Below are 27,954 nucleotides of genomic sequence, written 5' to 3' on the forward strand. Positions count from 1 at the left end.
GCATTGCACTTTCAGGTACAAACTTTTATATCCATTGTAATTTTTAGTGTCAATAACAAAATGACAACAGCATCAACAAACAAGTTTAATTTTATATAAAGAAATACAGAAGGCAGGCAGACCCAAAATGGTATGGCTGTTCCATAAAATCAACGTAAGTGGAGACATGTTCTGTAATCCTGTTCCATCATCCTTAATACTCAGATACCATTCTCAAAGTTCCTACAGAATTGCCAGAGCTGCAGATTTAAATATCCACATTGTAGGCAGTGAAACAAAAAAGTGCAAAAAAGGAAATTATTTCTTAAATGTTCTATTCATACAAACACTTCTTCCAGCTTATAGATCTTCAAGGGAGGCTGAGAAAGTTTTTCAGCCAAGAATTCTATTACTGAAGAAAAAAGAATGAATTTGGGGTAGGGAAATAGTCTCTGATACAGATTCACATCATTTTTAATTGCAAAATAGACTATAATATCAGTTTTTTTAGTTTAACTCAAAAGCTGTGCATTCAAATTTTTAAAAATTTCTTAGTAGAAAGATTTATTTTGGCTATCCATTTTTTTTTTTTTCCTTTCTAAGTAACACTCGTACCTAGTGGTCAGAGATGGCAGAAAATAAGAGCTTTTGGACTTTGTTACAATTCAAATCTCTTCAACGATTCACTGATTAAATCTACAGGGTTCTTTTTCTCATTATGAATTTCCTCTTACAGCATATGGGACAAGATGTGAATGAAAGCATTCTCATATTCATTACAGCATACAGTGCCCTCCTCTCAAATAATCAAGGTTCAGGGCTAATGAAAGATTTCTCAATATTCATTATACTCATAAATGTCTTCTCGTGCAAATTCTCTAAAATAACACGAGTAATAATGATAGCTAATATTTGTAAAATGCTATGTTGAAGGCACTGGTCTAAGAACCTTACATTTAATAACTTATATAATACTTCTGAGAATCTTATAAGGAAGGTATTCTTCTTAGGTCTATCTGATAACTGAGTAAACCAAAGCAGCAGTTAATTATCATGTTAAACATCACAAAGGAAAGCAACTGAAAGAGTCAGATAATTTTGAAAAAGACATATGTCTATGGCTAAAAGTCTTCCTATATTTACATGAACAGAATTATTGTCTATTATAATTTGTTAAATTTGAGTAGGTTTCCAGTAATGACAGGTTTTTCTACATGGATTACATTAGCATTATCTTTCCCCCATACAAATTCACTGATTCTGAACTTTATGAAGCACATGTGTTTACATGTTCACATTTTAACAATTCTTTGATAATAATGAATTAATGACCAGAGAAGGCTCTCTATATTAATTACAAGCATCAGGTAATTCATATATAAACTTGTGAGTCATGACTGAAGTCTATCCCACATTCCTTATATGCAAAAGATTTCTCACTGATATGAATTCTTTGATGTTGAGTTAGTTGTGAACCACGAGTAAAGGCCTTCCCACATTCCCGACACTGATATGGTTTCTCACCAGTATGAACTCTCTGATGTCGAGAAAGATGTGAGCTTTGAGTAAAGGCTTTTCTACACTCTTTGCATTCATAGGGTTTCTCACCAGTATGGATTCTCTGATGTAGAGTAAGTTGAGAACCGTGACTAAAGGCCTTCCCACATTCCTTGCATCCATAGGGTTTTTCTCCAGTGTGAATTCGTTGATGTTGAGTAAGTTGTGAACCACGAATGAAGGCCTTCCCACATTCCTTGCACTGATACGGTTTCTCACCTGTATGAATTCTCTGGTGCTGTATAAGTAGTAAGCCACGAGCAAAGGCCTTCCCACATTCATTACATACATAGGGTTTCTCACCAGTATGAAGTCTCTGATGCTGAGAAAGATGTGAACTCTGCGTAAAGGCCATTCTACATTCTTTACATTCATAGGGCTTCTCACCAGTATGAATTCTCTGATGTTGTGTAAGCTGTGAGCCACGAATAAAAGACTTCCCACATTCCTTACACTCATAGGGTTTCTCACCAGTGTGAATTCTCTCATGCTGAGTAAGTTCTGAGCCACGACTAAAGGTCTTTCCACATTCCTTACACTCATAGGGTTTTTCACCAGTGTGAATCCTTTGATGTCGGGTAAGGAGGGAGCCACGATTAAAGGCCTTTCCACATTCCTTACACTGATAGGGTTTCTCACCAGTATGAATTCTCTGATGTTGAGTAAGTTGTGAGCCATGACTAAAGGTCTTTCCACATTCCTTACATTCATAGGGCTTCTCATTGGTATGAATTCTCTGGTGTTGAGTAAGTTGTGAGCCACGGATAAAGGCCTTCCCACATTCTTCACATTTATAGGGTTTTTCACCAGTATGAATCCTCTGATGTTGCATAAGTAATGAGCCACGAATAAAGGCCTTTCCACACTCCTGACATTCATATGGCTTTTCCCCATTATGTATTTTCTGATGTTGAGAAAGCTGTGAGCCACAAATAAAAGCTTTGCCACATTCCTTACATTCATAGGGTTTTTCACCAGTATGAATTCTCTTATGAAGAATAAGTTGTGAGAGTTGTGTAAAGACCTTCCTACATTCTTTACATTCATAGAGTTTCTCACCAGTATGAAGTCTCTGGTGCAGGGTAAGTTGTGAGTTCTGAGTAAAGGCCTTCCCACATTCTTTACATTCATAAGGTTTCTCCCCAGTATGGACTTTTTGATGTCGGGTGAGTTGTGAGCTTCGAATAAAGGCTTTCCCACATTCTTCGCATTTATATGGTTTTTCACCAGTATGAATTCTATGATGTAAAATAAGTTGGGAGCTCTGAGTAAAGGCCTTCCCACATTCCTTGCATGCATAGGGTTTCTCACCAGTATGAAGTCTCTGATGAAGACTGAGCTGTGAATCACGACTAAAGGCCTTCCCACATTGCTTACATTCATAGGGTTTTTCACCAGTATGAATACTCTGATGTTGAGTTAGGTGTGAGGCTCGTCTAAAGGCCTTCCCACATTCCTTACATTTATAGGGTTTCTCAGTAGAATGACACCTGGGATGTTGAGATAAATAAGCATGCTGGTTGAAAATAGACATGTTGTCATATATGATCATTCCTTGACTGAAATATGCCTGATTTTCTTGTTGCTTTTCCAATGTGCCTTTGACTTCCAAATGATCTCTGGAACTAGAGTTCTCAAGATCACAGTTTTCAAGTCTGGCACTCATTTCCCATTGGGATAATCCTGTTTCATAAATGTCCTTTTTTGGAGATAAGAGCTTGTTTGCCCCCCTTGAGGGCAAGTCTGAAAGGTAAGAGGAAAATTTCTGTTGTCATTTCAAAAGAACTTCCATAGTAGAAAAGACTGTATATGAAAAAATATATATGGAAATAATATCCATAGGAAATAACCTCAGTGTTTTCCAAACATTGTGTACTACTTACCTTTCACATCAGAACCTGATATATATTTGGTTTTATAAAACAATGCCTATTCTGTTTTCTATTTTATTCTATACTACACCATTTTAGTCATCTTTTTCCTCTCCACTCCATCTTCTCTCACACACAGAGTCAAAAACCACTAAACTGATTTCATGCCACAGTAAAGTGTTGCTGGAGCTTCCCTAATGGCCCAGTGGTAAAGAACCCACCTGCCAATGCAGGAGATGTGGGCTCCATCCCTGGGTCAGGAAGATCCCCTGGAAGTTGAATTAATTACAAATGACCAGTGAGTTCATCAGTCATGCCTATGTAATGAAACCTTCATGAAAAGTCCTAACAGAAGGGATTCAGAGAGCTTCTGAGTCAGTGAATACACTGAAGTGTTAAAAGAGTGGTATACCTGGAGAGGGTATGGAAGCTCTGCAACTCTTCTCCATACCTTCCTATGGTATAAGCCTTACAGTTGGTGTTTTTTTCTTTTTTTTTTTTTTTTCTTTTTCTTTTCTGTAATGCAAGAGTATGAGTTAAACTTTGATTGTCAAGGCATTCATTTCAAGCATGTCTGCACCAATAAACACGCTGCCAGCCACACAACTAGATAGAGGCAGGCTGAGGCAGGCTGCATCCCCACAGTGAGCTCCTTTGTTTTAGAGACCTTAGTTGATTTCAATAAACTGGGCCACTTGTTTTTTATCTTCCCACGCTTTAGACTCCCAATTCCACGTTTTAAATTCACTAATGAGTGGGCCTGTGAAATCCTCAATCCCAGTTAAAGCAGAACCCCAGGCTCACACAGGCCTGTGTGCTGGCTCTCTTTCTCTCTCCTGCATTCTCCCTTCCCTAATAACCTCACTGTATGGCCTCAGATGTGCTGTGTAATTTCCAGGTCCTGTAAGTAAATAAACTTCTATTTTCTTAAAGTTTTCCTGATACATACTACTGATACATACTTGCAATCATCATAAGAACTACAAGGGCTGGTCTGGCCACAGTATTGATTATTGATAGGCTGATTCCAGCATAAACAGTAAAAACTACGCATTTCTTTCATTTAGCTGCTCCTGAGTTGTATCCTTTATAATAAACTGTTAAGTGTCAACGTTTCTCTAAGATCTGTGAACCATTCTAGCAAATTATTGAACCTGAGATTTATAGCCACTGAGAAACCCTGATTTACAGCCAGTCAGTCAGAAGTACCTGTGACAACTTGGAACTTGGAATTGTCATCTGAAGTGGTGGTCAATCTTATTGGACTGAGTCCTTAACTTGTGGTGTCTGTACTACTCTGGGGAGTCAGTGTCAGAACTGAGTTAAACTTTAGAATACCCAGTTGGTGTCCACCAAGAACTAGAGAATTGCTTGGTATGGGAAAATCCACACATCTAGGATCAAAAGTGTTGTGTAAGTAGAAGGAAACAGTATTTTACCCCCTTTTAGGACCTAATATAAACAGACAAGAAATAAAGACAGAGAAGACTGGAACATAAGATGGGTAGATGGGTAAAACTGATGACATGTTAACACATTACAACAAAATTAGAAATTACAAAAGCATGCAAAAAATATATAATGTAATTAAGATACTTCCATATAATGATTATCATAAAAGGAAAATGACAGAAAAGTAAAACCCACAATTTAAAACTAAATACCAAGAGTAGCCTTGTGGGAAATCCCATGAGATTCAGCTAATGTACCACAGAAAACTTATAGCCTTAACTCCATTTATTAGAAAATAAGAAATAATTAAAAACAAGAGAATTAAGGTTCAACTCAAGAAGGAGAGAGAGAAATAAAACAATTAGCTATCTAAAAATCAATAAACAAGTAAACTAGAATGCAGAAAGAATAGAAATGGCTAGCAAAACTACAAGTTAATTATTTGCAAACACCAATACATGATACAGAACTTTGACATGTAGGAAAAAAATCAGATTGGGCACAAAGCCAAAACACTGGAAAAGAAAAGACCTTAAATCCCCCAAATCCAAAGGAATTAAAAAGTGCTTATGACAAAAAAAACTATATATAACTAAACAGTAAATTAAAAAATGCTGAAATGGATGAAAATAATTTTTAAAATGACCCATGAAGATAGAAAATCTGAATATATATCAATAACCACATTAGAATTTAAAATTTGAGTTCAATGTCTATGCTCCTAAAAGGCAATAGATACTGATGACTGACAGTATTATTGGCAAGATCATATATAACTGTTCTTGAACATATAAAAATATAGAAATCCATCCAAGTCATTTTACAAAATTAAATGAACTCAGGTAACAAAACTGGACAAAGAAAGCTCAGGAAAACCAATCCAATTTCACAAACAAACATAGGTAAATTTTTAAAAGTAAAATATTAGCAACAGAGAATCTAGCTGTGTATTTAAGGACTAATACATCATTATCAAATAAGGTTTATCCTACAAACACAGAAATAGCTCAACATCAGAAAATGTATTTTAAGACTCTAAGACCAAATGGCTCTTCCTTAACCTAATTAAGGGTATTAACCAGAAACCTACATAAACATATTTAATAGAAAATTTTTAAATTAAACATTAGAAGCACCCCCAATTAGTTTGAAAAACAAAACTAACTGTTTTCAAAATGTGATATACTCAAATACTCAGCTCCTTCTACTGATTAGTTTTCTTTTAATGGTACATATAGAAAATAAAAGGATCATATATTATATGTGGAGAGCAAATTATCAACCTAGAAATCCAAAATGATCCACTGAAAAACTATTAGATACTTCTGTAAGGTTATTATCAATTTACAGAGATGAATATTTCACTCTATGTATGTGTATTTATATCTATGAATTTTTTCACAGAACAAAATATTCCTATTTATAATATGAACAAAATTTATGAAGTACTACGGAAATTACTTACCAAAAAATGTGCAAGATCTTTTAAAAAGGCAATGAAACTTTATAGAGGACATAAAAAGAAAAGTAGATATAGTATGTTCAAAGGTAGAAGGATTCAATACTGCAAGTAGATGAACAGTGGTCAGATTTCCCCAAAACACCAAGAAATGCTAGGTAATATATGACAAAGTATTACAAGTATTCCTTTTACAAGTATTCCACAGTTAAAAAAAAGTAAAGTGAAAGTGAAGTCACTCAGTCGTGTCCAACTCTTTGCGACCCCATGGACTGTAGCCTACCAGGCTCCTCTGTCCATGGGATTTTCCAGGCAATAGTACTGGAGTGGATTGCCATTTCCTTCTCCAGGGGATCTTCCCGACCCAGGGATCAAACCCAGGTCTCCCGCATTGTAGACAGACGCTTTACCGTCTGAGCCACCAGGGAAGTCCTCAAAAAAGAAAAAAAAAAAAAGTAAAGCAGATCCAAAGGGGGCAAAATGAAGAGATCATCAGAAGCCAGAGGTTAGCTCTGAAGTCACAGCTACCCTTGGGACATTTGCTGACTTCACTTGCCTAAATGTCTGTATCTTAACGGTATTGAAAAAAACCAAGAGACAAAAAGGTCAAGGATTGGCACTGCTTCTCTTCACAAAATCAGAACTGTCCAAGGCCTACAGAGAAAGGAAAGGAAAAAGAGAAAGGAAAAAGATCCATCTGACCTCAAAGGAAAACGACAAGGAACATTTTTATCTTGCCCTAGAATCTCTATCAAATGAAGAAAAAGTGCTATGGATAATTTATCATTACACAAGAGCCCCCATGCTTGCAAGAAACTGAAGAATTAGACTGGTTTCCCAGGAACTGTAATTACTGAATGATACATGTAATATAAATGCTTGAAATATATGAAAATATAAAATCAAAACGAGAGGAAATATAGAAGAAATGAAAACATCTAAAGGAGAGGGAAAATAACAAAGTTCTAGAAATAAAACAATATAATCAATTATATTAAGATCTTAAGAAAATATCTTAAAACAGAGAGAAAATACAGATTACTTACAAAAGGAACAACAATGAGACAGATGGCAGACTTCTCAAGAGCAACAACAGAAGCCAGAAGACAGTGGAATAATATCTTCAGAGCGCTGAGAAAAAAATAATTGTCAGCATAGAATTCTATACCCACTTAAATCATCAGGTAAAAATAAAGGTGAAGCAAAAAATATAAAATGAAGAGTATTTACTAATAATTGGTCTTGCCTAATGTATTTCAATCCCAGTAGGAAGGTATGATGGGAGAGGAACAGTGTGCAAATAAAAAGATAATCATGCAAATAAATCTACAACCAAATACTACCACTATAAAACAAAATTAATGCCCACTGTGGGGGGTTAAAGGAAACAATTAAAATATTAGTCAAAAATAACATATCAGATTGGAAAGATTAATCAAAATGAAAGTATTCTAACATTCTTTATTGTCCTGGGAGAAGGGAGATATTGTCACCTTTCTTAAGGATGTGTTTTTTAAGTGACACAAACAATAACAGTAATGATTAAATGACCAAAATAGACAGAAATACTCCTAAAATATTTAAACTCATGTCATTCAATTTTTTATCTACAAATTGACACGTATTTTAATGTAATAATTATCCAATGTTCATCAAAGTGTAGAAAAAGAGTACAGTCACACACTGCTGGTACAATCCTGATAAGAATTTTGTGAAAATGAAATGTGTATTTGACATAGACATGTCAATTTCACATCTTTTTATAAATCTCTACTCACTGCCACAGCAGCCACCAATTCATTTCAAGGTAGATAGCAAACACCCTCTTCCAACAACACAAGAGAAGACTCTACACATGGACATCACCAGATGGTCAACACCGAAATCAGACTGACTATATTCTTTGCAGCCAAAGATGGAGAAGCTCTATACAGTCAGCAAAAACAAGACTAGGAGCTGACTGTGGCTCACATCATGAACTCCTTATTGCCAAATTCAGACTGAAATTGAAGAAACTGGGGAAAACCACTACCATTCAGGTATGACCTAAATCAAATCCCTTATGATTATACAGTAGAAGTGAGAAATAGATTTAAGGAACTAGATCTGATAGACAAGAGTGCCTGATGAACTATGGACAGAGGTTCGTGACATTATACAGGAGACAGGGATCAAGACCATCCTCAAGAAAAAGAAATGCAAAAAAGCAAAATGGCTGTCTGGGGAGGCCTTACAAATAGCTGTGAAAAGAAGAGAAGTGAAAAGCAAAGGAGAAAAGGAAAGATGTATCCATTTGAATGCAGAGTTCCAAAGAATAGAAAGGAGAGATAAGAAAGCCATCCTCAGCGATCAATGCAAAGAAATAGAGGAAAACAACAGAATGGGAAAGACTAGATATCTCTTCAAGAAAATTAGAGATACCAAGGGAACATTTCATGCAAAGATGGGCTCAATAAAGGACAGAAATGGTATGGACCTAACAGAAGCAGAAGATATTAAGAAGAGGTGGCAAGAATACACAGAAGAACTATACGAAAAAGATCTTCATGACCCAGATAATCACGATGGTGTGATCACTCACCTAGAGCCACACATCCTGGAATGTGAAGTCAAGTGGGCCTTAGGAAGTATCACTACAAACAAAGCCAGTGGAGGTGATGGAATTCCAGTTGAGCTATTTAAAATCCTAAAAGATGATGCTTTTAAAGTGCTGCACTCCATATGCTAGCAAATTTGGAAAACTCAGCAGTGGCCACAGGACTGGAAAAGGTCAGTTTTCATTCCAATCCCAAAGAAAGGCAATGCCAAAGAATGCTCCAGCTACCGCACAATTGCACTCATCTCACATGCTAGTAAAGTAATACTCAAAATTCTCCAAGCCAGGCTTCAACAATATGTGAACCGTTAACTTCCAGATGTTCAAGATAGATTTAGAAAAGGCAGAGGAACCAGAGATCAAATTGCCAACATTCGTTGGATCATCAAAAGAGCAAGAGTTCCAGAAAAACATCTATTTCTGCTTTACTAACTATGCCAAAGCCTTTGACTGTGTGGATCACCACAAACTGTGGAAAATTCTGAAAGAGATGGAAATACCAGACCACCTGATCTGCCTCTTGAGAAATCTGTATGCAGGTCAGGACGCAACAGTTAGAACTGGACATGGAACAACAGACTGGTTCCAAATAGGAAAAGGAGTACGTCAAGGATGTATATTGTCACCCTGCTTATTTAACTTATATGCAGAGTACATCACGAGAAATGCTGGGCTAGTTGAAGCACAAGCTGGAATCAAGATTGCTGGGAGAAATATGAATAACCTCAGATATGCAGATGATACCACCCTTATGGCAGAAAGTGAAGAAGAAGTAAAGAGCCTCTTGATGAACATGAAAGAGGAGAGTGAAAAAGTTGGCTTAAAGCTCAACATTCAGAAAACGAAGATCATGGCATCTGGTCCCATCACTTCATGGCAATTAGATGGGGAAACAGTGGCTGACTTTATTTTTTTTGGCTCCAAAATCACTGCTGATGGTGACTGCACTCGTGAAATTAAAAGACACTTACTTCTTGGAAGGAAAGTTATGACCAACCTAGACAGCATATTAAAAAGCAGAGACATTACTTTGTCAACAAAGGTCTGTATAGTCAAGGCTATGGTTTTTCCAGTGGTCATGTATGGATGTGAGAGTTGGACGTAAAGAAAGCTGAGCGCCGAAGAACTGATGCTTTGAACTGTGGTGTTGGAGAAGACTCTTGAGAGTCCCTTGGACTGCAAGGAGATCCAACCAGTCCATCCTAAAGGAAATCAGTCCTGGGTGTTCATTGGAAGGACTGATGTTGAAGCTGAAACTCCAATATTTTGGCCACCTCATGTGAATAGCTGACTCATTTGAAAAGACCCTGATGCTGGGAAAGATTGAAGGTGTAAGGAGAAGGGAACGACAGAGGATGAGATGGTTGCATAGCATCACCGACTTGATGGACATGAGTTTTGGTAAACTCCAGGAATTGGTGATGGACAGGGAGGCCTGGCATGCTGTGGTTCATGGGGTCGCAAAGAGTCGGACACAACTGAGCAACTGAACTGAACTGAACAATCCTTTATATCTGTGGTTTTTAATTGTTGCCCCTGAAATCCTAGGTATGAGAGTGAGGCATATAGTTTATCACAAGACCTCTGCAAAGCAGTATTCAAACCAAATATTACATGTGGAAAGAATAACTATGTTTTACTATTAATTAAAAGTTAATATCTAGTAAAATATTTAACTTCCATTAAAATGTAAAATTTTTCAAATATTACAATTACTGAAAACTACAAAACTGCACTGCATTAAAATGAATAAAGTGCATGTGATAAAAAAAATTAAAGATAGCCAGTAAGAGCATATAAATGGTATATGTCTTCCAAACTAAACAAGGGAGGAAATGGACCTAAAAAAAATAACTCTACCCATCCCAATTAAGGAAAGATTTTAAAAGGAATCAAAGAAGATCAAGAGAGTAAGCCAAGGGAATTCCCTGGTAGTTCAGTGGTGAAAACTCTGTGCTCTCACTGTAGAAGGCACAGGTTTAATCCCTGCTGGAAAACTAAGACCTTGCATGCCACACACTCAAAAAAAAAAAAAAAGAGTAAACCTAAAGCATTAAAACAGGAGAGAAATAAATCCAAACATATTCATATTGACAATAACAGTTAAATTTAAAATATAAATTCTCAGATAATATATTACAGTAGCCACCAAACATGTCAGAACATTTATTTGAACCTAAGGAACCTTCAAAAAAATAATATCAGTGTCCTGTACTCATTGATTTAATTGGTCTGGGGTGTGGCTTTGGACCTGAAATTTTAAAAGGAACCCTGCTATTTCCAAAGTGTATATAAGTTTGGAAATCATTTCTAAATATTTTTCCAAAGTGGTTATGCCAATTGATACCAATGTCAGTAAGGTATAGAACTCTTAAAAGAAACAGATCTACTCATGTATAATTCATATACCTACAGTTCATTCATTTAGCATACATGCAACTCAACAGTTTTTACTATATTCACAGAGTTGTGTGTGCAACAATCATCACAATCAAATTTTATAACATTTTTATCACTTCAATAAGAAACCCTATATCGATTAGCAGCCATTTTCAACTCCCCCATTTTCACTTTTCTATCCACCCTCACCTCCCAGCCCCCACCCCAGGGCTGGGCACCCACTAATACACTTTCTTTCTCCATGGATTTGTCTATTGTGGACATTTCATTTAAAGGGAATCATATAAATAGTCTTTGTGTCTGGCTTCTTTCATTTAGCATATTTTCAAGGTTCATCCATGTTGTATGTATCACAACTTCATTCTTTTTTAATTGCTGACTAATATTCCATTATAAGGATATATCAGTTTTATTCATCCATTCAGCTGACAGACATTTGGGTCATTTCCATTTTTTTGCTATTGTGAATAATGAAGTATATAATACTTCTGCCTTAAATAGTTGTAAACGCTTGATACTGTCATACTTCTTAATTTTTGCCAATCTAGTGTGTGTGAAACAATTATCTCACTGGTTTTAATTTGCATTTCTGGACTGCTAATGAGGTTAAAGTTTTTCATGATTATTGGCTATTTGCATTCCCTTTTCCTTGAACTGTCTATAAATGTCTTTTACCTTTTTCTTAACCATCTATAGAAGATTTTTATATTCCACATACTAATTTAATTCTTCTGAATATGCATTGCAAGTATCTTCACCAAATTCAAGGCTTATCTTTTATGTCTTTTTATAAAGAGAATAATTTCCATGCAGTCAAATTATCAATCTTAGAATGATTATTAATATTTTTTAAAAGAACTAAACAGAACCTTTAGAAATATTCAATTTGGTTCTCCTCCAAATCTGTTCCTTTATAAAAACCTTTTATTGCTTGTCATTTTTGTGATTCAGTTTATTTCTTTGAATATTTCACCACTAGTTTATACTTACATTTAAAAATTCCAATATGTGAAGTCATTTGCCACATAATCTGTTGTTTCCTTAGATTATCTATCACTCACCTGTGACCTGTTTCCTTGTGAGTTTGATGATATTTGTGAGCTCATCTTTTGTTGATCTTAATTTGTGAGAATTTTAAAGCCCTCTTACTTTGCTTCAGAGACAATATGCATTTGCTTCGGCCAGGATTCAGAGGGCATCACCTTAGAGAATAAAATGTCAACTCTTTTTTTTCTATTCTTTAACTATATTTCTTATTACTCTGTCATTCACTTTTCTTTAGGTAAAATGTTTTCCTATTTTTCCTACAAAGTTAATGCCCACCCCAAGCCCTTTATACTTACTATTTACTCCATCTACTTGGAATACTGTTCCCCCTGACTCACGCCCTTATTCAGGTAGTCTTTCTTCAAGTATTATTTTCTTAGAGAGGTTTTTCCAAAATCTACCTAAAATAATGCACCCCTCCATTTGCCATTTAGTTATTTGCCTATTCGACTTTACCTTTATTCATACTCTTTACTGCTACCTGCAATTGACATATTTATTAAATAAATATATGTACACATACATGCACACACACACACATATTTTTGTTTCCTTATTTTTTTGTATTTCTCCCACAAGAATGTAAGTTTCAGCAGAATAGGATCCTTGTTTAGATCATTATTTCTCCAGTGCCTACTACAATCATTGGCAGAGAATAGTCTTCCCAATAAATAAATAGATTTTGAATAAACAAACATAGTTTTTGAAATGGAGACAATAAATCTAAATACAGAAAAGTCTGGAAAGTAACTGACCCTCAAATTTATATAAAAGGGCTGTTATGGAGCAGGAGAAGGGGAGGGAAGAGGCAAGAGACAATTATATGCTAGTGACTTGAAGAGTCCAAGGACTAAAGTCATTATTTAGGTAGGAAAATCACTTATTAAAGTTCTCATTGATATAGGCTCTGTTCCTTCTTTTGCTATAGGAAAAAAAAATCAACTTTCTTCGACAATCACAGGTTCTTCCTGAGCTAATTTCCAATAAAAGGCAGTTCTAGCATATTCATTCTTTGTAAAATACGCAGTTCTTAAAATATGATATTCAACTACAGAACACAAATAAGAGAATTTTTTTGTAATGAACTGTGTTTACTTGAATAGTTAGTAAAATACATTGATCCTCTGTCTCACTATATTAATTATAAGCTCTTCTGTTGTCAGAAAAACCATACATTTCTGCACCTATTTAAAAAATATTTAGAGTTGCTTTGGTAGATCTAAATTCTAACAATGAATCATAGCTTGCTTTTTCTGGCAATACTACAAGTGTCCCAGAATTCATTTCTCTCCCCTGATCATCAAGGAAGACAGGAGGGAAGACAGAAGGAAGATAAGCAATTATATTTAAAGGATAGAGGAGATAAATGTACCCAATGAACTATGGATGGAGGTTCATGACACTGTACAGGAGGCAGCAATCAAGACCATCCCCAAGAAAAAGAAATCCAAAAAAGTAAAATGGCCGTCTGAGGAGGCCTTATAAATAGCTGTGAAAAGAGAAGCAAAAAGCAAAGGAGAAAAGGGAAGATATACTCACTTGAATGCAGAGTTCCAAAGAACAGCAAGGAGAGATAAGAAAGCCTTTCTCAGTAATCAGTGCAAAGAAATAGAGGAAAACAATAGAATGGGAAAGACTAGAGATCTCTTCAAGAAAATTAGATACCAAGGGAACAATTCATGCAAAGATGGGTTCGATAAAGGACAGAAATGGTATGGACCTAACAGAAGCAGAAGATATTAAGAAGAGGTGGCAAGAATACACAGAAGAACTATACAAAAAAGATCTTCATGACCCAGATAATCACGATGGTGTGATCACTCACCTAGAGCCAGACATCCTGGAATGTGAAGTCAAGTGGGCCTTAGAAAGCATCACTACAAACAAAGCTAGTGAAGGTGATGGAATTCCAGTTGAGCTATTTCAAATCCTAAAACATGATGCTGTGAAAGTGCTGCACTCCATATGCCAGCAAATTTGGAAAACTGAGCAGTGGCTACAGGACTGGAAAAGGTCAGTTTTCATTCCAATCCCAAAGAAAGGCAATGCCAAAGAATGCTCAAGCTACCGCACAACTGAACTCATATCACATGCTAGTAAAGTAATGCTCAAAATTCTCCAAGCCAGGCTTCAACAATACGTGAACGATGAACTTCCAGATGTTCAAGATGGATTCAGAAAAGGCAGAGGAACCAGAGATCAAATTGCCAACATCCGCTGGATCATCAAAAAAGCAAGAGAGTTCCAGAAAAACATCTACTTCTGCTTTACTGACTATGCCAAAGCCTTTCACTGTGTAGATCACCACAAACTGTGGGAAATTCTGAAAGAGATGGGAATACCAGACCACCTGACCTGCCTCTTGAGAAATCTGTATGCAGGTCAGGAAGCAACAGTTAGAACTGGACAAGGAACAACAGACTGGTTCCAAATAGGAAAAGGAGTACGTCAAGGATGTATATTGTCACCCTGCTTATTTAACTTATATGCAGAGTACATCACGAGAAACGCTGGGCTCGTTGAAGCACAAGCTGGAATCAAGATTGCTGGGAGAAATATCAATAACCTCAGACATGCAGATAACACCACCCTTATGGTAGAAAGTGAAGAAGAAGTAAAGAGCCTCTTAATGAACATGAAAGAGGAGAGTGAAAAAGTTGGCTTAAAGCTCAACATTCAAAAAACGAAGATCATGGCATCCGGTCCCATCACTTCATGGCAATTAGATGGGCAAACAGTGGAAACAGTGGCTGACTTTATTTTTGGGGGCTCCAAAAATCACTGCTGATGGTGACTGCAGCCATGAAATTAAAAGACTCATGGTCCTTGGAAGAAAAGTTATGACCAACCTAGACACCATATTAAAAAGAAGAGATATTACTTTGCCAACAAAGGTCTGTCTAGTCAAGGCAATGGTTTTTCCAGTTGTCATGTATGGATGTGAGAGTTGGACGATAAAGAAAGCTGAGGGCCAAAGAATTGATGCTTTTGAACTGTGGTGTTGGAGAAGACTCTTGAGAGTCCCTTGGACTGCAAGGAGATCCAACCAGACCATCCTAAAGGAAATCAGTCCTGAATATTCATTGGAAGGACTGATGCTGTAGCTGAAACTCCAATACTTTGGCCACCTGATGCGAAGAGCTGACTCATTGGAAAAGACCCTGATGCTGGGAATGATTGAAAGCAGGAGGAGAAGAGGACGACAGAAGATGAGATGGTTGGATGGCATCACCCACATGATGGACATGAGTTTGAGTAAACTCCAGGAGTTGGTGATGGACAGGGAGGCCTGGCATGCTGCAGTCCATGGGGTTGCAAAGTGTCGGACACAACTGAGCGACTGAACTGAACTGAATGAAACTATCCATTCTACTTCTAGCAATTTAAAAGTATTCCTTTGAGAATAATACAAAACGCAGTTAATTACTTAAAAACAACATTGAAATAATGGAAACGAAAACAGCCATTCCAAAGATAGATCCTGAAATACTAGGGGTAGATGTTCTTACCTAGTGACACTAAGTTACTATAGTTCTCCAACATCACATCTCTATACAAATCTCTTTGAGCTGAGTCCAGGCAATCCCACTCTTCCTGAGAGAAGTCAATGGCAACATCCCTGAACATCACTGATCTCTGAAACAGAAACATAATAGTAGTTGTGAAAATAAAGAAAATACTTTTTCAATGGAAGGGGAGATGATGGAGAGAGCTCTCTACAAAGAAGGGAACCGAGCAATTTGGCTGGGCAGTCTTTTACATGGATGAGACACTAAACAAATGGGTGCTTCTCAGGTTTCTTTTTATGCTTGTCGCTGTAGATAGATTATCCATCTATGTTGCTGCATATAGAATATCTCATTATACACATAAATCTGGAAATTCATAAAGTAAATGCAACATCCCAATTAAAAGAAATAGCACACAAAGTACCCTGTATAATATGTATCTTATATACCATACATGCTCAATAAATGCGAGTTTCTCTTTCTTCTCCATTTAAGAAAGAAAAACATTTGGTAAATATTTCTGTAAAATCTTATAAAATCTCTGTAAGATTTGTATAAAATGAAAGAATTTACTGAAACCTCAGGTTCATTATATTAATATCAGAACATTACATCAAAAAAAAAAGAACATTACATCATAAGCATTTTCCTATTACCAACGATTTAATAAATACTTAAAATAGGCTATACAACAGCTCCATATAATGACTATATCTAACTTAGTAAGTGTGCATCTTTAAATACTTTAGGTTATATAAAAACCTTGTAAGCATTTCTTACTTTTGGGAGTTTATAATTCTCAATAGCATCATCATATGAATAATGATCTTTCTTGTTGCTATTCATCACTTAAAAAACTCACCTTTTTCCTTATTCCAAGCAACAGAAAGGTGGCATGGATAATCTAAACTTACACATTCAAGATTAGCCCAACATACTGAATCTCGAAATGATCCATGTTATTGGTACTGGTCAATCAAGGATTCCCAGGGTAGATCCCTGATCCCTCTGTATTCAATCCCTAATTATGCTGATAATCTTAAAAGCTCACAAAGCATGAGGTCTTGCTATGTACGGACACTAAGCCCAGTAAACAGCAAATCCTACCTTGTCTAACCAGGAAACTTAGGTCTAAAGAGAATTTCAAAGTTTTCTCCTGTGTGGTGTGTAAACATCTCTGTGTCTCTGCTTTTGTTATATCAGTGCTCCCAGTCAAAGATGCTCATTGGATTTTTGCCTAAGCATGTGAGTATAAACTAGATTAGAAAGGCATACTTAGGGAAAACACTATCACTTATAACAATGAAACAAACCAGAAAGCACATTTCTGAGTGCGGTGAGTCAGGAAGGAAGTTTTCAGAATAAGCAATACAAACATGCACATACTCTGTAAAAAAGTGATTATTCAAAGAGGGTACTGGTTTACCTGAGCCATGGTTTTTAGAGCTGTGAGACATGATTGATCATCTTCTAGATTCCTATTTTAGAGAAGCACAGTCTGGAAAAGGTAGTGCTGGGGAGGGAAAAACAAAACCATGAGCCCATGCTTTGTACAAAGCTCCATATGGATAAGTCAGAGTTATCTTTGTTGTTTACCTCTTCCTGTCTCTTTCTACTATCCACAAAATACACACTAAGCAGGGGTGAAAGAGGTAGGTGATGGCTGTTACCCTGGTCAAACTCAATGCTCTCTCAATATACAAAAGAAAATATTTACAACTTCTCTGTTTCTAAAATGAAACTTGTAGGCAATAAGACACATTTATATACAGTACAGGAAATGGCAACCCACTCCAGTACTCTTGCCTGGAAAATCCCATGGACAGAGGAGCCTGGTAGGTTATAGTCCATGGGGTCACAAAGACTTGGACATGAGTGAGCGACTTCACTCATTCATACCAAAAAGAAGAGAGAATGCCCACCTGTTACATTTTAATATGTTAATGATCACACACAACAACACAGAAGGCACAAACAGTTAAACACTTATGCTTACAACCACAGAAAACATGTTGTTGACATCACTTACAGTTGACAGTTTAAAATAAAGGCCATATGTGTGTGTGTCTGTGTGTCTGTGTCTGTAGAATCAAGGAAACACATTAACTACAAACAGAGACTTCTACAAGTATGAGCTAACTGGCAAGTCAAATATCACAAGCAGCGTTGCCACCAGTGCTGTAACTTTTTAAAACGGTTTTTAAAAACTCAGTAAATTTCTGAATAAAACAAAGTACAATCTTTTATCAAACCATGATAGCATTCCTGGAAGATTTAGCTAATAGTAAAACTATGCAATTAATAGTAAAAGAGAAAAGTTGAACAATTTGAAAAGTATGCGAGAGATTCTAGACCCAAATAATAAAAAACACATTCCACCCCGCCCGCAGCTGTGGTCCTCATTTTGCGGGTCACTGAACAATTTTTTTGTTGTGTACTGCAGGACATCTAGATCAAGAAGTTGGACAAACTATTGCCCACCAACTATCTTTTAAAATAAAGCTTTACTGAAATACATCTATACTCTATACTCATTCATTTATATACTGTCTTTGGTGGTTTCCACACTATAATGGCAGAGTTGAGAGTTGCAAGAGACCATATGGCCCATTAAGCCTAAAATATGTACCGTCTAGCCCTATACAGAAAAGCTGTCAAACCTATGATCTAGATTCATGGTTTGCTTCAGTCTTTCAAAAGCCAGAAGCCTTCAACCTCAGTTCAGTTATCTTAACATTGACAAGCACCCAGTTATATTTCTAAAACATCCCTGCAGAAAGTCACTGCCTCTACAGAGAATCACTGATACAGGTGCTCAACAAATAATTAGAAACTCCACTTCTTCCAGCTGCAATAGGTAACTATGCCCATCATAACAATAAAAGAGAATTCAGGTGAAATGAAAATCACAATTAAAAATGCATCACAGAGCTAAAGATACAAATTTAAGTGAACTAATTAAACTCCAAACAGTGCCAAGTTTTTCTTAAAAGACCTATGTGGATGCTCCCATTCATGGCAGGTTTAAACTAAATTTTACTTACCTTAAAGGTAAATAATCCAATTATTTCAATAAAAGGACAATATCAAAACAAGACAAAAAGCAAATTCCAACTATATGCTGTCTATAAGAAACACACTTTAAATACAAAGACACAGATAGGTTAAAAGTTAAATGGAGAAATATATATCATACAAACGCTAAGTATAAGGATGCTTGGGGCTGGTGCACTGGGACGAGCCAGAGGGAGGGTATGGGGAGGGAGGAGGGAGGAGGGTTCAGGATGGGGAACACAGGTATACCTGTGGCAGATTCATTTTGATATTTGGCAATACTAATACAATATTGTAAAGTTTAAAAATAAAATAAAATTAAAAAAAAAAGAAAGCTTATATACTCATATTAATATAAGGCAAAATAGATTTCAAGACAAAGAGTAATACTGGAAATAAATGATAAATTTATCAAGAAAACATAGCCATCCTAAATGTGTAGAGACTTAACAAAAAAATATCAAATACTGAAAGCAAAACTTGACAGAACTAAAAGAAATAGACAAATCCACAATCAGATTTGGAAATTTTAACATCTTTCTCTCAGTAAATGATACAACAAAAATTTTTAAAAATTAGTAACAATATAGAGGATTTATTCAAAACTATCAAGCACTGTGATATAATTGCTATCATACCCAACTGTCAAGAACATCACACTCAACTGTCAAAAGCTGAGATGTGCTAGAGTGAGCTGAGCTGCCAGTTGTTAGAAAAGCTGATGAAGACAACAGCCAAAATAAAGTACCAGTCAAGCCCTTAATCTTTAATCACTTACTAATCAGCTAGTATAAGCAAGAGGCTAGCCAAGAGAAAGTGCTGACTCCCCTACTGATCCATTTTCCCCCACGAAACAGCACGTAAAGAGGGTCAGAAGGATAAATACAGATGCGTGGAATCATCTCACTGTCAAAGGAGTACCAAAAAAAGAGGCCCCTCCCATTTCATGGAGAGGGAGATAGAGGAAGGGCTAGGAGCAGAAGAGTATTGAGTACCAAGTCACAGTGGAGACAAAGTATCAAGGTTTGCCTCCCTATCCATGATAAGGAACTCTTGGCAGAGTTACCTGATAAAGAGGTATTGAAGGACTTCCCTGGTGGTACAGTGGATAAAAATCTGCCCGCCCGTGCACAGGACAAAGGTTCAATCCCTGGTCTGGGAAGATTCCCACATGCCACAGAGCAACTAAGCACAGCGCCACAACTACAGCTCTCTGAAACTAGAGAAAACCTGTGCACAGCAGCAACCAAATAGGTAAAATAAATGTACTCTTTAAAAAGAGAGAGAGATTATAATGGAGGCGAGAGAGATTATAATGGAGGCACTTGGGTTAGAAAGGCAGATGTGCATTAAGAGCATGACTGGCGAGGGGGCCTGAATCCTGGACTGCAACTCCCTTAGGATAACCACAACCAAAGTACTAAAAATATTTTAAGTGTGAGTCATTCAGAGTATATTTTCTGGTCTTGGTTCACACACAATTAAATTAGAAATAACAATAAGAGTTTTAGTAGGAACTTCAAATATCTGCAAATTAAACATACTTCTAAATAACCCATAAGAAGAAATCACAGGAGATTAGAAAATAGATTGAACTGAATGACTATGAAAACACAACTTATTGGAACTTCCCTGGAAGTCCAGTGGTTAGGACTCCACAGTTCTCTTGCAGGGGGTATGGATTCAATCTCAGGTCAGGGAATTAAGATTCCACAAGCTGCAAATTACCAAATTTTGTGGGCTGTAGCAAAACCAGTATTTAAAGGAAATTTTATAGCTTTAAATGATAGGTAAAAAGAGAGAGATCCCATCAGTGATTTAGGTTCCCACATTCAGGAGCTGGAAAAGAACAAATGAAGCTCAAAGTAAGAGGAAAAGAAATAAAGAAATAAACACAAAATCCACAATGGATTCAAAATGGATCCATTAAAATCCAAAATGGATTGACAGGGAATCAACAAAGTAAAAAATGTGTTCTTTCAAAAGATTAATACAATTGATAAGCTTCTAGCAAGTCTATGGAGAAAAAGAAATTACCAATATGGAGAATACACTACAGACTTCACAGGCATTAAAAGGATGACACAACTCTATGCCAATAAACTTGACAACATGAATGATATGGACAAATACCTTAAAAGACAAATTATTAAAAGTCACAGAAGAAGAAACAAAAAAGAAACTGCCCCACAGATATTAGAGAAATTGAATTTTCAGTAAAAAACAAAACACCCTGTCCACAGAGAGGACCCAGATGACTTCACCAGTAAATTCTACCAACATTTAAGGCTGATATAGTACTATTCTTGCATAAACTTTTTCAGAAAGTAGGAAAAAGAGTAAACATTCTTTTTTACATTTTGAGGCAAAAAACCCATAATACCAAACTTGACAAAAATATTACAAGAAAAAAATTATAGTTCAGTATCTCTCATTAACACAGACACACAAAAAATTGTAAGGTAATATCAAATAGACTCCATTTGACTTTGGAACTGTGTTTCATATAAGACAAAATTAAATCAAACTGGAAAAAAAACCCCTAAGAACCAAAAGCAAATTGAAACAAACTTATCTGTTCATAATACTAGCAGGGTAAACACAGAAAGGAAGTGTTTATTTCAAGGAACTTTAAAATATATACATTTGACATTAGATTCCTAGTGCAATATAACCTACAGACAAAATAAATATAAACTGTTTTTCAGCAGCTATACTGTTATTAATTATATTGGCATTCTTATTCTAAAATATTTACATTCTGAAATAATAACATCAGGTACACAAATATCAATGAAAATGAAGCAAATATGTAGTTATCTTAATGTTATTAAGAATAAAGATTTCCAGAGTACAAAAAGAGATACAAATGTAAAAATTAAGAAAAACTATAACCTTTAAATTCATTGGAAATATCAGTATAAACTCAGGATCTATTTTTCTCCTTCTAAAAAATACATATGTAACCAGCTCTATAAAAACCTACAAGCAAAAAAAACACAAAAAAACCTACAAGCAATAACAACCAGAAGCAATGAAAACTATTACCCTAATTGTGGCTTTTTAAAACAGTTTACCACTAAAAGGAACCACAGCTCCATATAGAAGTGGCTGATTTCATATTTAACACAGGAAAATATGGGCTTAGAACATCCTGTCACACCAGAAAGTTTGGAATCTACCAAAGACTCCAAAAGCCATCATAAGGAATTCAAAAAGAGCCAAGTCAGAAGTAGTAAAGTAGTAAAGAAGATCCCACTGGTAAAAGATAATTTAAGTTTTAATAAGAATAACTGCTACAGACTGAACATACCAAACATATTTGAATCAACAAGTTCTTAATGGTAATTTAAAAGAAAAACATAGGATAAATTTTGAAAGACACTGAAAAATAATGAGATGTAAAATTAAGCTCTCATCCTATTTTTTTTTTGCCATATTTTAGTTCTCCCACCAGGGACTAACCCTGGGCCTGGGCAGTGAGATCACCGAGTGCTAACACGGGACCATCAGGGAATTCCCTATTCTACTTTTTTTGCATAAGCTATACTTCAGAGTAACTAAGACACTGATGAGAGGATGGTTCCCTTTGTAGAAGTATCCCAGCTAATAAATGCAGAAGAAATTATAGAATTAAATAATATTCTGTAACTTCTGATAAAATAATGGATTCTAAAGGAAAGATTATCAATGGCTGCTAACATCATATAAAGGAAACAACCAAATGTTATTCACTACTTCAGATACATACAAACACATGCACTCATACATATATATCACTTGAAAGAAAAGTAGAAGAATAAAGGCAAGTACAGGGAGTTATCTACAGAGGGAAGAGACAAGGTGAAAGGGACAGGAATGGATGCTAGACTTCTCTAAATTCACCTTGTTCTATAGTTTTGATTTTAGAAATATGTAAATATTTTATGTGATTTTAAAACAAAATTAAATCAAAGTGGTGAGAAGACAATCCCTAAAAGTAGAAAGCAAGGTGAAACAAAGGAGCCTGTGTCTCTCAAGTTGATGGTTTACCTATAAGAAAGGTTATTATAGGTGACTTTAAAAACATAGAATTTGATTACAGATCCTTTAGTGGGTTATGTCCTATTGAACTACATGAAGTCTGGGCTGTTTTCTGTATTTATAAGATTAGCAAAAATGTTGGCCTTGTTATTTTGAAACTCTTCCTCTCAATCCAAAAGGAAGCAGAAAAAAATGGAAAAAGAAAGAACAGATGAAACAAATATAAATGGCAAGATGATAGATTTGACCCAAACTGTACCATTAACCACACTAAATACAAATAGTAAAAACACTCCAATTAAAAAATGGATATTGTTAAACTGGATAAAAACACAAGATCCAACGAACTGCTGCCTACAAGAAATGTACTTTATCAGAACACAAATAGGTTAAAAGTACAGAAAAAGACTGGACCTTAAAGAAAGCTGAGTGCCAAAGAATTGATGCCTGTGGGGAACTGTGCTGGAGAAGACTCTTGAGAGTCCCTTGGACTGTAAGGAGATCAAATAGTCAATCCTAAGGAAATCAACCATGAATATTCATTGGAAGGACTGACGCTGAAGCTCCAATACTTTGGCCACCTGATGTGAAGAGCCAACTCACTGGAAAAGACCCTAATGCTGGGAAAGACTGAAGGCAAAAGGAGAAGCGGGCGGCAGAGGGCGAGATGGCTAGATAGCATCACCGATTCAATGGACATGAATCTGAGCAAACTCCAGGAGATAGTGAAGGACAGGGAGGCCTAGCATGCTGCAGTCCATGGGGTCTCAAAGACTCAGACACAACTTAGCACCTGCACAGTAACAACACAGAAAAAGATATACCATGCTAACATTAATGAAAAACAGCTGAAGTGGCTATATTAAATATCAGATAAATTAAATGTTCAAGCAAAGAATATTACCAGAGGAAACCATTTCAGAATGATAAAGGGGTCAATTCAACATCTGGACATATAGTCTGAAATATTTATGTAACTAATAATACAGCCTCCAAATAAATGAAACAAACTGATAGAAATTACAAAGAAAGGTAAATCCAACTCACTCAATAAGAGTACAGAAGATTTAAGGGGGCTTTCTTGGTGGCTCAGGGGTAAAGAATGCAATGCAGGAGATGTGGGTTTGATCCCTGGGTTGGGAAGATCCCCTGGAGGAGGGCATGGCAACCCACTCCAGTATTCTTGCCTGGAGAATCCCATGGACAGAGGAGCCTGGCAGGCTCAGGTCCATAGGGATGCAAAGAGTTGGACACAACTGAAGCGACTGAGTACAGCACACAGAAGATTTAAACACTACCAATCCAACAGTCTTAGCAAGTATTCACAGAACATTCCGCCCAACAGTGGCAGAATACAGTCTTTTCAGTGCACACCAAACATTTATAGGAGAGCCCACACGTTCTGGGTCATAAAATAAATGTTCATAAATTTAAAACGATTCAAGTCATATGAAGTGTATTCTCTGAACATAATGGAATGAAATTAGAAATCAGTAGCAGAAAAACATCTGGAAGATCCTTAAAATGATCTTTTTCTTTTTCTTTTTTTTCTTTTGTTTTCTTCTTTTTCTTATGTTTGAAAACTAAATAAAGTGTTGCTAAATAACCCCATAACGACAAAGAAGAAATCCAAAGGCAAATTAGGAGGGATTATGAACTGAAGGCAGAATAACTGAAATAAGATTACCAAGTGATAACTTTTAAGGTGGGCATGTGATAGTTCATTACACTTTTGTGTATCTCTGAAAAAAAAAAAAAAAGTTAAAACAGAATGCTGCTATGTCAGAAATAACACAACAGAGCTCTTCCTTTTGAAATTTATGGATCTCAAGGTCCTTCTTCCTCAATTTAACCACTACTAGGAAGCATCTGGGAGAAGGCAATGGCACCCCACTCCAGTACTCTTGCCTGGAAAATCCCATGGACGGAGGAGCCTGGTAGGCTGCAGTCCATGGGGTCGCTAGGAGTCAGACACGACTGAGCGACTTCACTTTCACTTTTCACTTTCATGCACTGGAGAAGGAAATGGCAACCCACTCCAGTGTTCTTGCCTGGAGAATCCCAGGGATGGGAAAGCCTGGTGGGCTGCCGTCTATGGGGTCGCACAGAGTCGGGCACGACTGAAGTGACTTAGCAGTAGCAGGAAGCATCTACAGAGAAGGCAATGGCACCCCACTCCAGTACTCTTGCCTGGAAAATCCCATGGACCGAGGAGCCTGGTGGGCTGCAGTCCATGGGGTCGCTACAGTCGGACACGACTGAGCGACTTCACTTTCACTTTTCACTTTCATGCACTGGAGAAGGAAATGGCACCCCACTCTAGTACTTTGCCTGGAAAATCCCATGGACAGAGGAGCCTGGTGGGCTGCAGTCCATGGGGTCGCTAGAGTTGGACACGACTGAGCAACTTCACTTTCACTTTTCACTTTCATGCACTGGAGAAGGAAATGGCAACCCACTCCAGTGTTCTTGCCTGGAGAATCTCAGGGACGGGGGAGCCTGGTGGGCTGCCGTCTGTGGGGGTCGCACAGAGTCGGACACGACTAAAGCCACGCAGCAGCAGCAGCAGCAGGAAGCATCTATCACAATTAACTGCACATAAATTCCTTGCTCCCAGTCTACAGAAAATTGCCTGCCCCCTCCATCATTTGAGAAGGCTTAGGTGGGACATTTCAAAAAGAAAAGATTCTTACGTCCTGAAAAAACAAAATCATTTCATGAAACAAAGAGGAAACATATACACACCTTGAAGCTTGCTTCTGACTGTACAACAGTCATTCTTCCTTCCTCTGGGTGCTACTCTCAGAGGGGGAAAAAAAAAGAACCATGAGATACTGGCCCTTTCTGAAGGTATACTCTAAATTAGAACCCCCACCCCATTAATCTACCCCTCATTTAATACAGAGGAAAATCAGAAGGAAACTAGAACAGTTCTGCACTTTCTGTATTAGAAAGAAGGGCCAAGATCACAGCCATCTTGGGCTAGAATCTGTTTCTGAATTCAAAGCTGTCTGTTGGAGACAAGCTGCAGTGGAGTATACAATTTCCCAAGTCTCTCACTGACTCTTCTAGAACACTCTCTGGAAGTATTTCCACTCCTGGAATTCCATTACATTTCCCAGTGACCTGTCTTGAAGGTGCCATCAGTTCTAAAATTCTCATCTCAAAAATCTGTGCTTTAGAAATAACTAATATTCTTGAATCAGGAGTTCAAATTTCTGACTTATTCCTTCCTGTCACTTTTCTGCATTCAAAACCCTGAAGGTTATAAGGTGAGAGGGCACCAGCAAGCAGTAGGGAAGTTACATCTTAAATTCCACAGCAAACTAAGGATAAATATGAAAAATGAAGCACCACAGCCAATGTGTGAAAAGAGGGGAAATGAATCACTGTGATCAAAAGAGAAAGAAGTCATCCTCAGAGGACCACATGGGATTCTTTGTGTTTTTTTTTTTTTTTGTAATATTTATTTATTTGGCTGTTCCAGATCTTAGTTGCAGCATGAAGGATCTTTAGTTGCAGCATGTGGGATCTAATTCCCAAACCAGGGATGGAACCCAGGCCCCCTGGATCCGAAGCAGGGCATCTTAGCTACTGGATCACCAGGGAGGTACCCACATGGGATTCTTGATCCACAGGCAGACTCAGCCCCAGAATGAATCCAGAAATACCAAGATGCAATTTTACCTCTGTATCCAGATAAACTTCCATAAGGTCACAGGCTATGAAACATACAAATGACTTACAGAGTCGCACACGATCACATTTCCACAGTCTCACAGCCAGTCACAATCACCAAGTTAACACTTCACTGTTTGACCATCTAGTCTGAAAATCCAATCCTACACCGAACATACACATCACTCAAGCACATACAAGCACCCTGCTGGGGACACACAAAGCCCAAAATAACCTTTCACAACAACACTTTTACTCTTTTCACAGTCATTCAATCAGATAGTCAGAAAAACACAACCAAGTACCAGTTCAAGGAAACAGGCAATCACAAACATCGTGTTACAGAAACACGATCATAACACCTCAAAGTCACAGGCAAACCCCAGTAACACACACACAACCTCAAAGTAACACAAGCACTTCCAAACAGCCTGTCACAACAACACTGTCGCAAGCCGCAGTCTTGAACAAACGGTCCACACACAATTATACTGTCACATAAGCACATTTCCACTCAGGGAAGCAAGCGGTCAGGAATACAGTCAAAGCAGAACTACCACATCCTCAGAGTCACAAACAACTCACACTCACACAAACGCTTACACACAAAACCACAGTAGTACACGCCCATTCGCCGATACGGTAACCAATACCAGGTTGCCTGACACACACACACACACACACACACACACACACACCACGACGCTTCCTCGGAGCGTTTCCGCCCTGGCGTTCCGGACATACCTCGATAGAGGGTGCAGTTCAGGGCCCAGGATCTGGTGCCCGGAGTCCCTGCCCGGTTTCGGGTTCGCCCGCCCTGCGGGAGCCAGGCCAAACTCCTCCAGGGACGCAGCCCTCTCCCCATGCGACGTCCCCAAATCACGCGAAAAAAAAAAGGAAATGAAGCCGCTTCGGGACGCGGTGGCTCTGGGAAATGTAGTCCAACTCCGGGCAGGCTGTGGCTGACGGCCAGGACGCTAGGAGACCTAGTTCACCAACTCCCGGCGGGCTTCGTGGACCCCACTGCTGCTAGAACCAGTTAGCTCCAAATGCCGCGCCCCGGAGATTTCTGGGAGAGCCCGCCTGCGCTCATTGCGCAGGCGTGGGACGCGCTTGGCTCTAGCCTTTGGGGCAAAGACTGCGGCTGCTGTTGAGTGGTGTTGGCCGGTCAGGACAAAGTGGGACAGGCAGATAGGGCAGGTGCAGGGAATCAGTTTGAGCGTCAGATTGACACGAGACCCTGTGTGTCCCTTTGGTGCAGGTGAATATGTGCGAGATATTGCGAGATATTTTCGGGTGGACTAGGAGTCCCTCAGTGACCGGGTGTAG

General features: G+C 37.5%; 1 protein-coding gene across 5 annotated transcripts; it reads right to left on the reverse strand.

Annotated features, from left to right (window-relative positions):
- Positions 1-72: 72 nt before the first annotated feature.
- On the reverse strand, positions 73-27,954 carry ZNF420 (zinc finger protein 420). 5 transcript variants are annotated; one of them, NM_001102552.1, is given in 5 exon segments: positions 560-3,279; positions 15,871-15,997; positions 17,297-17,383; positions 25,693-25,743; positions 27,370-27,684. In NM_001102552.1, coding segments are annotated over 3 exon segments (2,064 nt in total). In that variant the 5' UTR covers positions 17,306-17,383; positions 25,693-25,743; positions 27,370-27,684; the 3' UTR covers positions 560-1,351.

The sequence above is a fragment of the Bos taurus genome, chromosome 18 (assembly GCF_002263795.3).
Source record: "Bos taurus isolate L1 Dominette 01449 registration number 42190680 breed Hereford chromosome 18, ARS-UCD2.0, whole genome shotgun sequence".
Taxonomy (NCBI): domain Eukaryota; kingdom Metazoa; phylum Chordata; class Mammalia; order Artiodactyla; family Bovidae; genus Bos; species Bos taurus.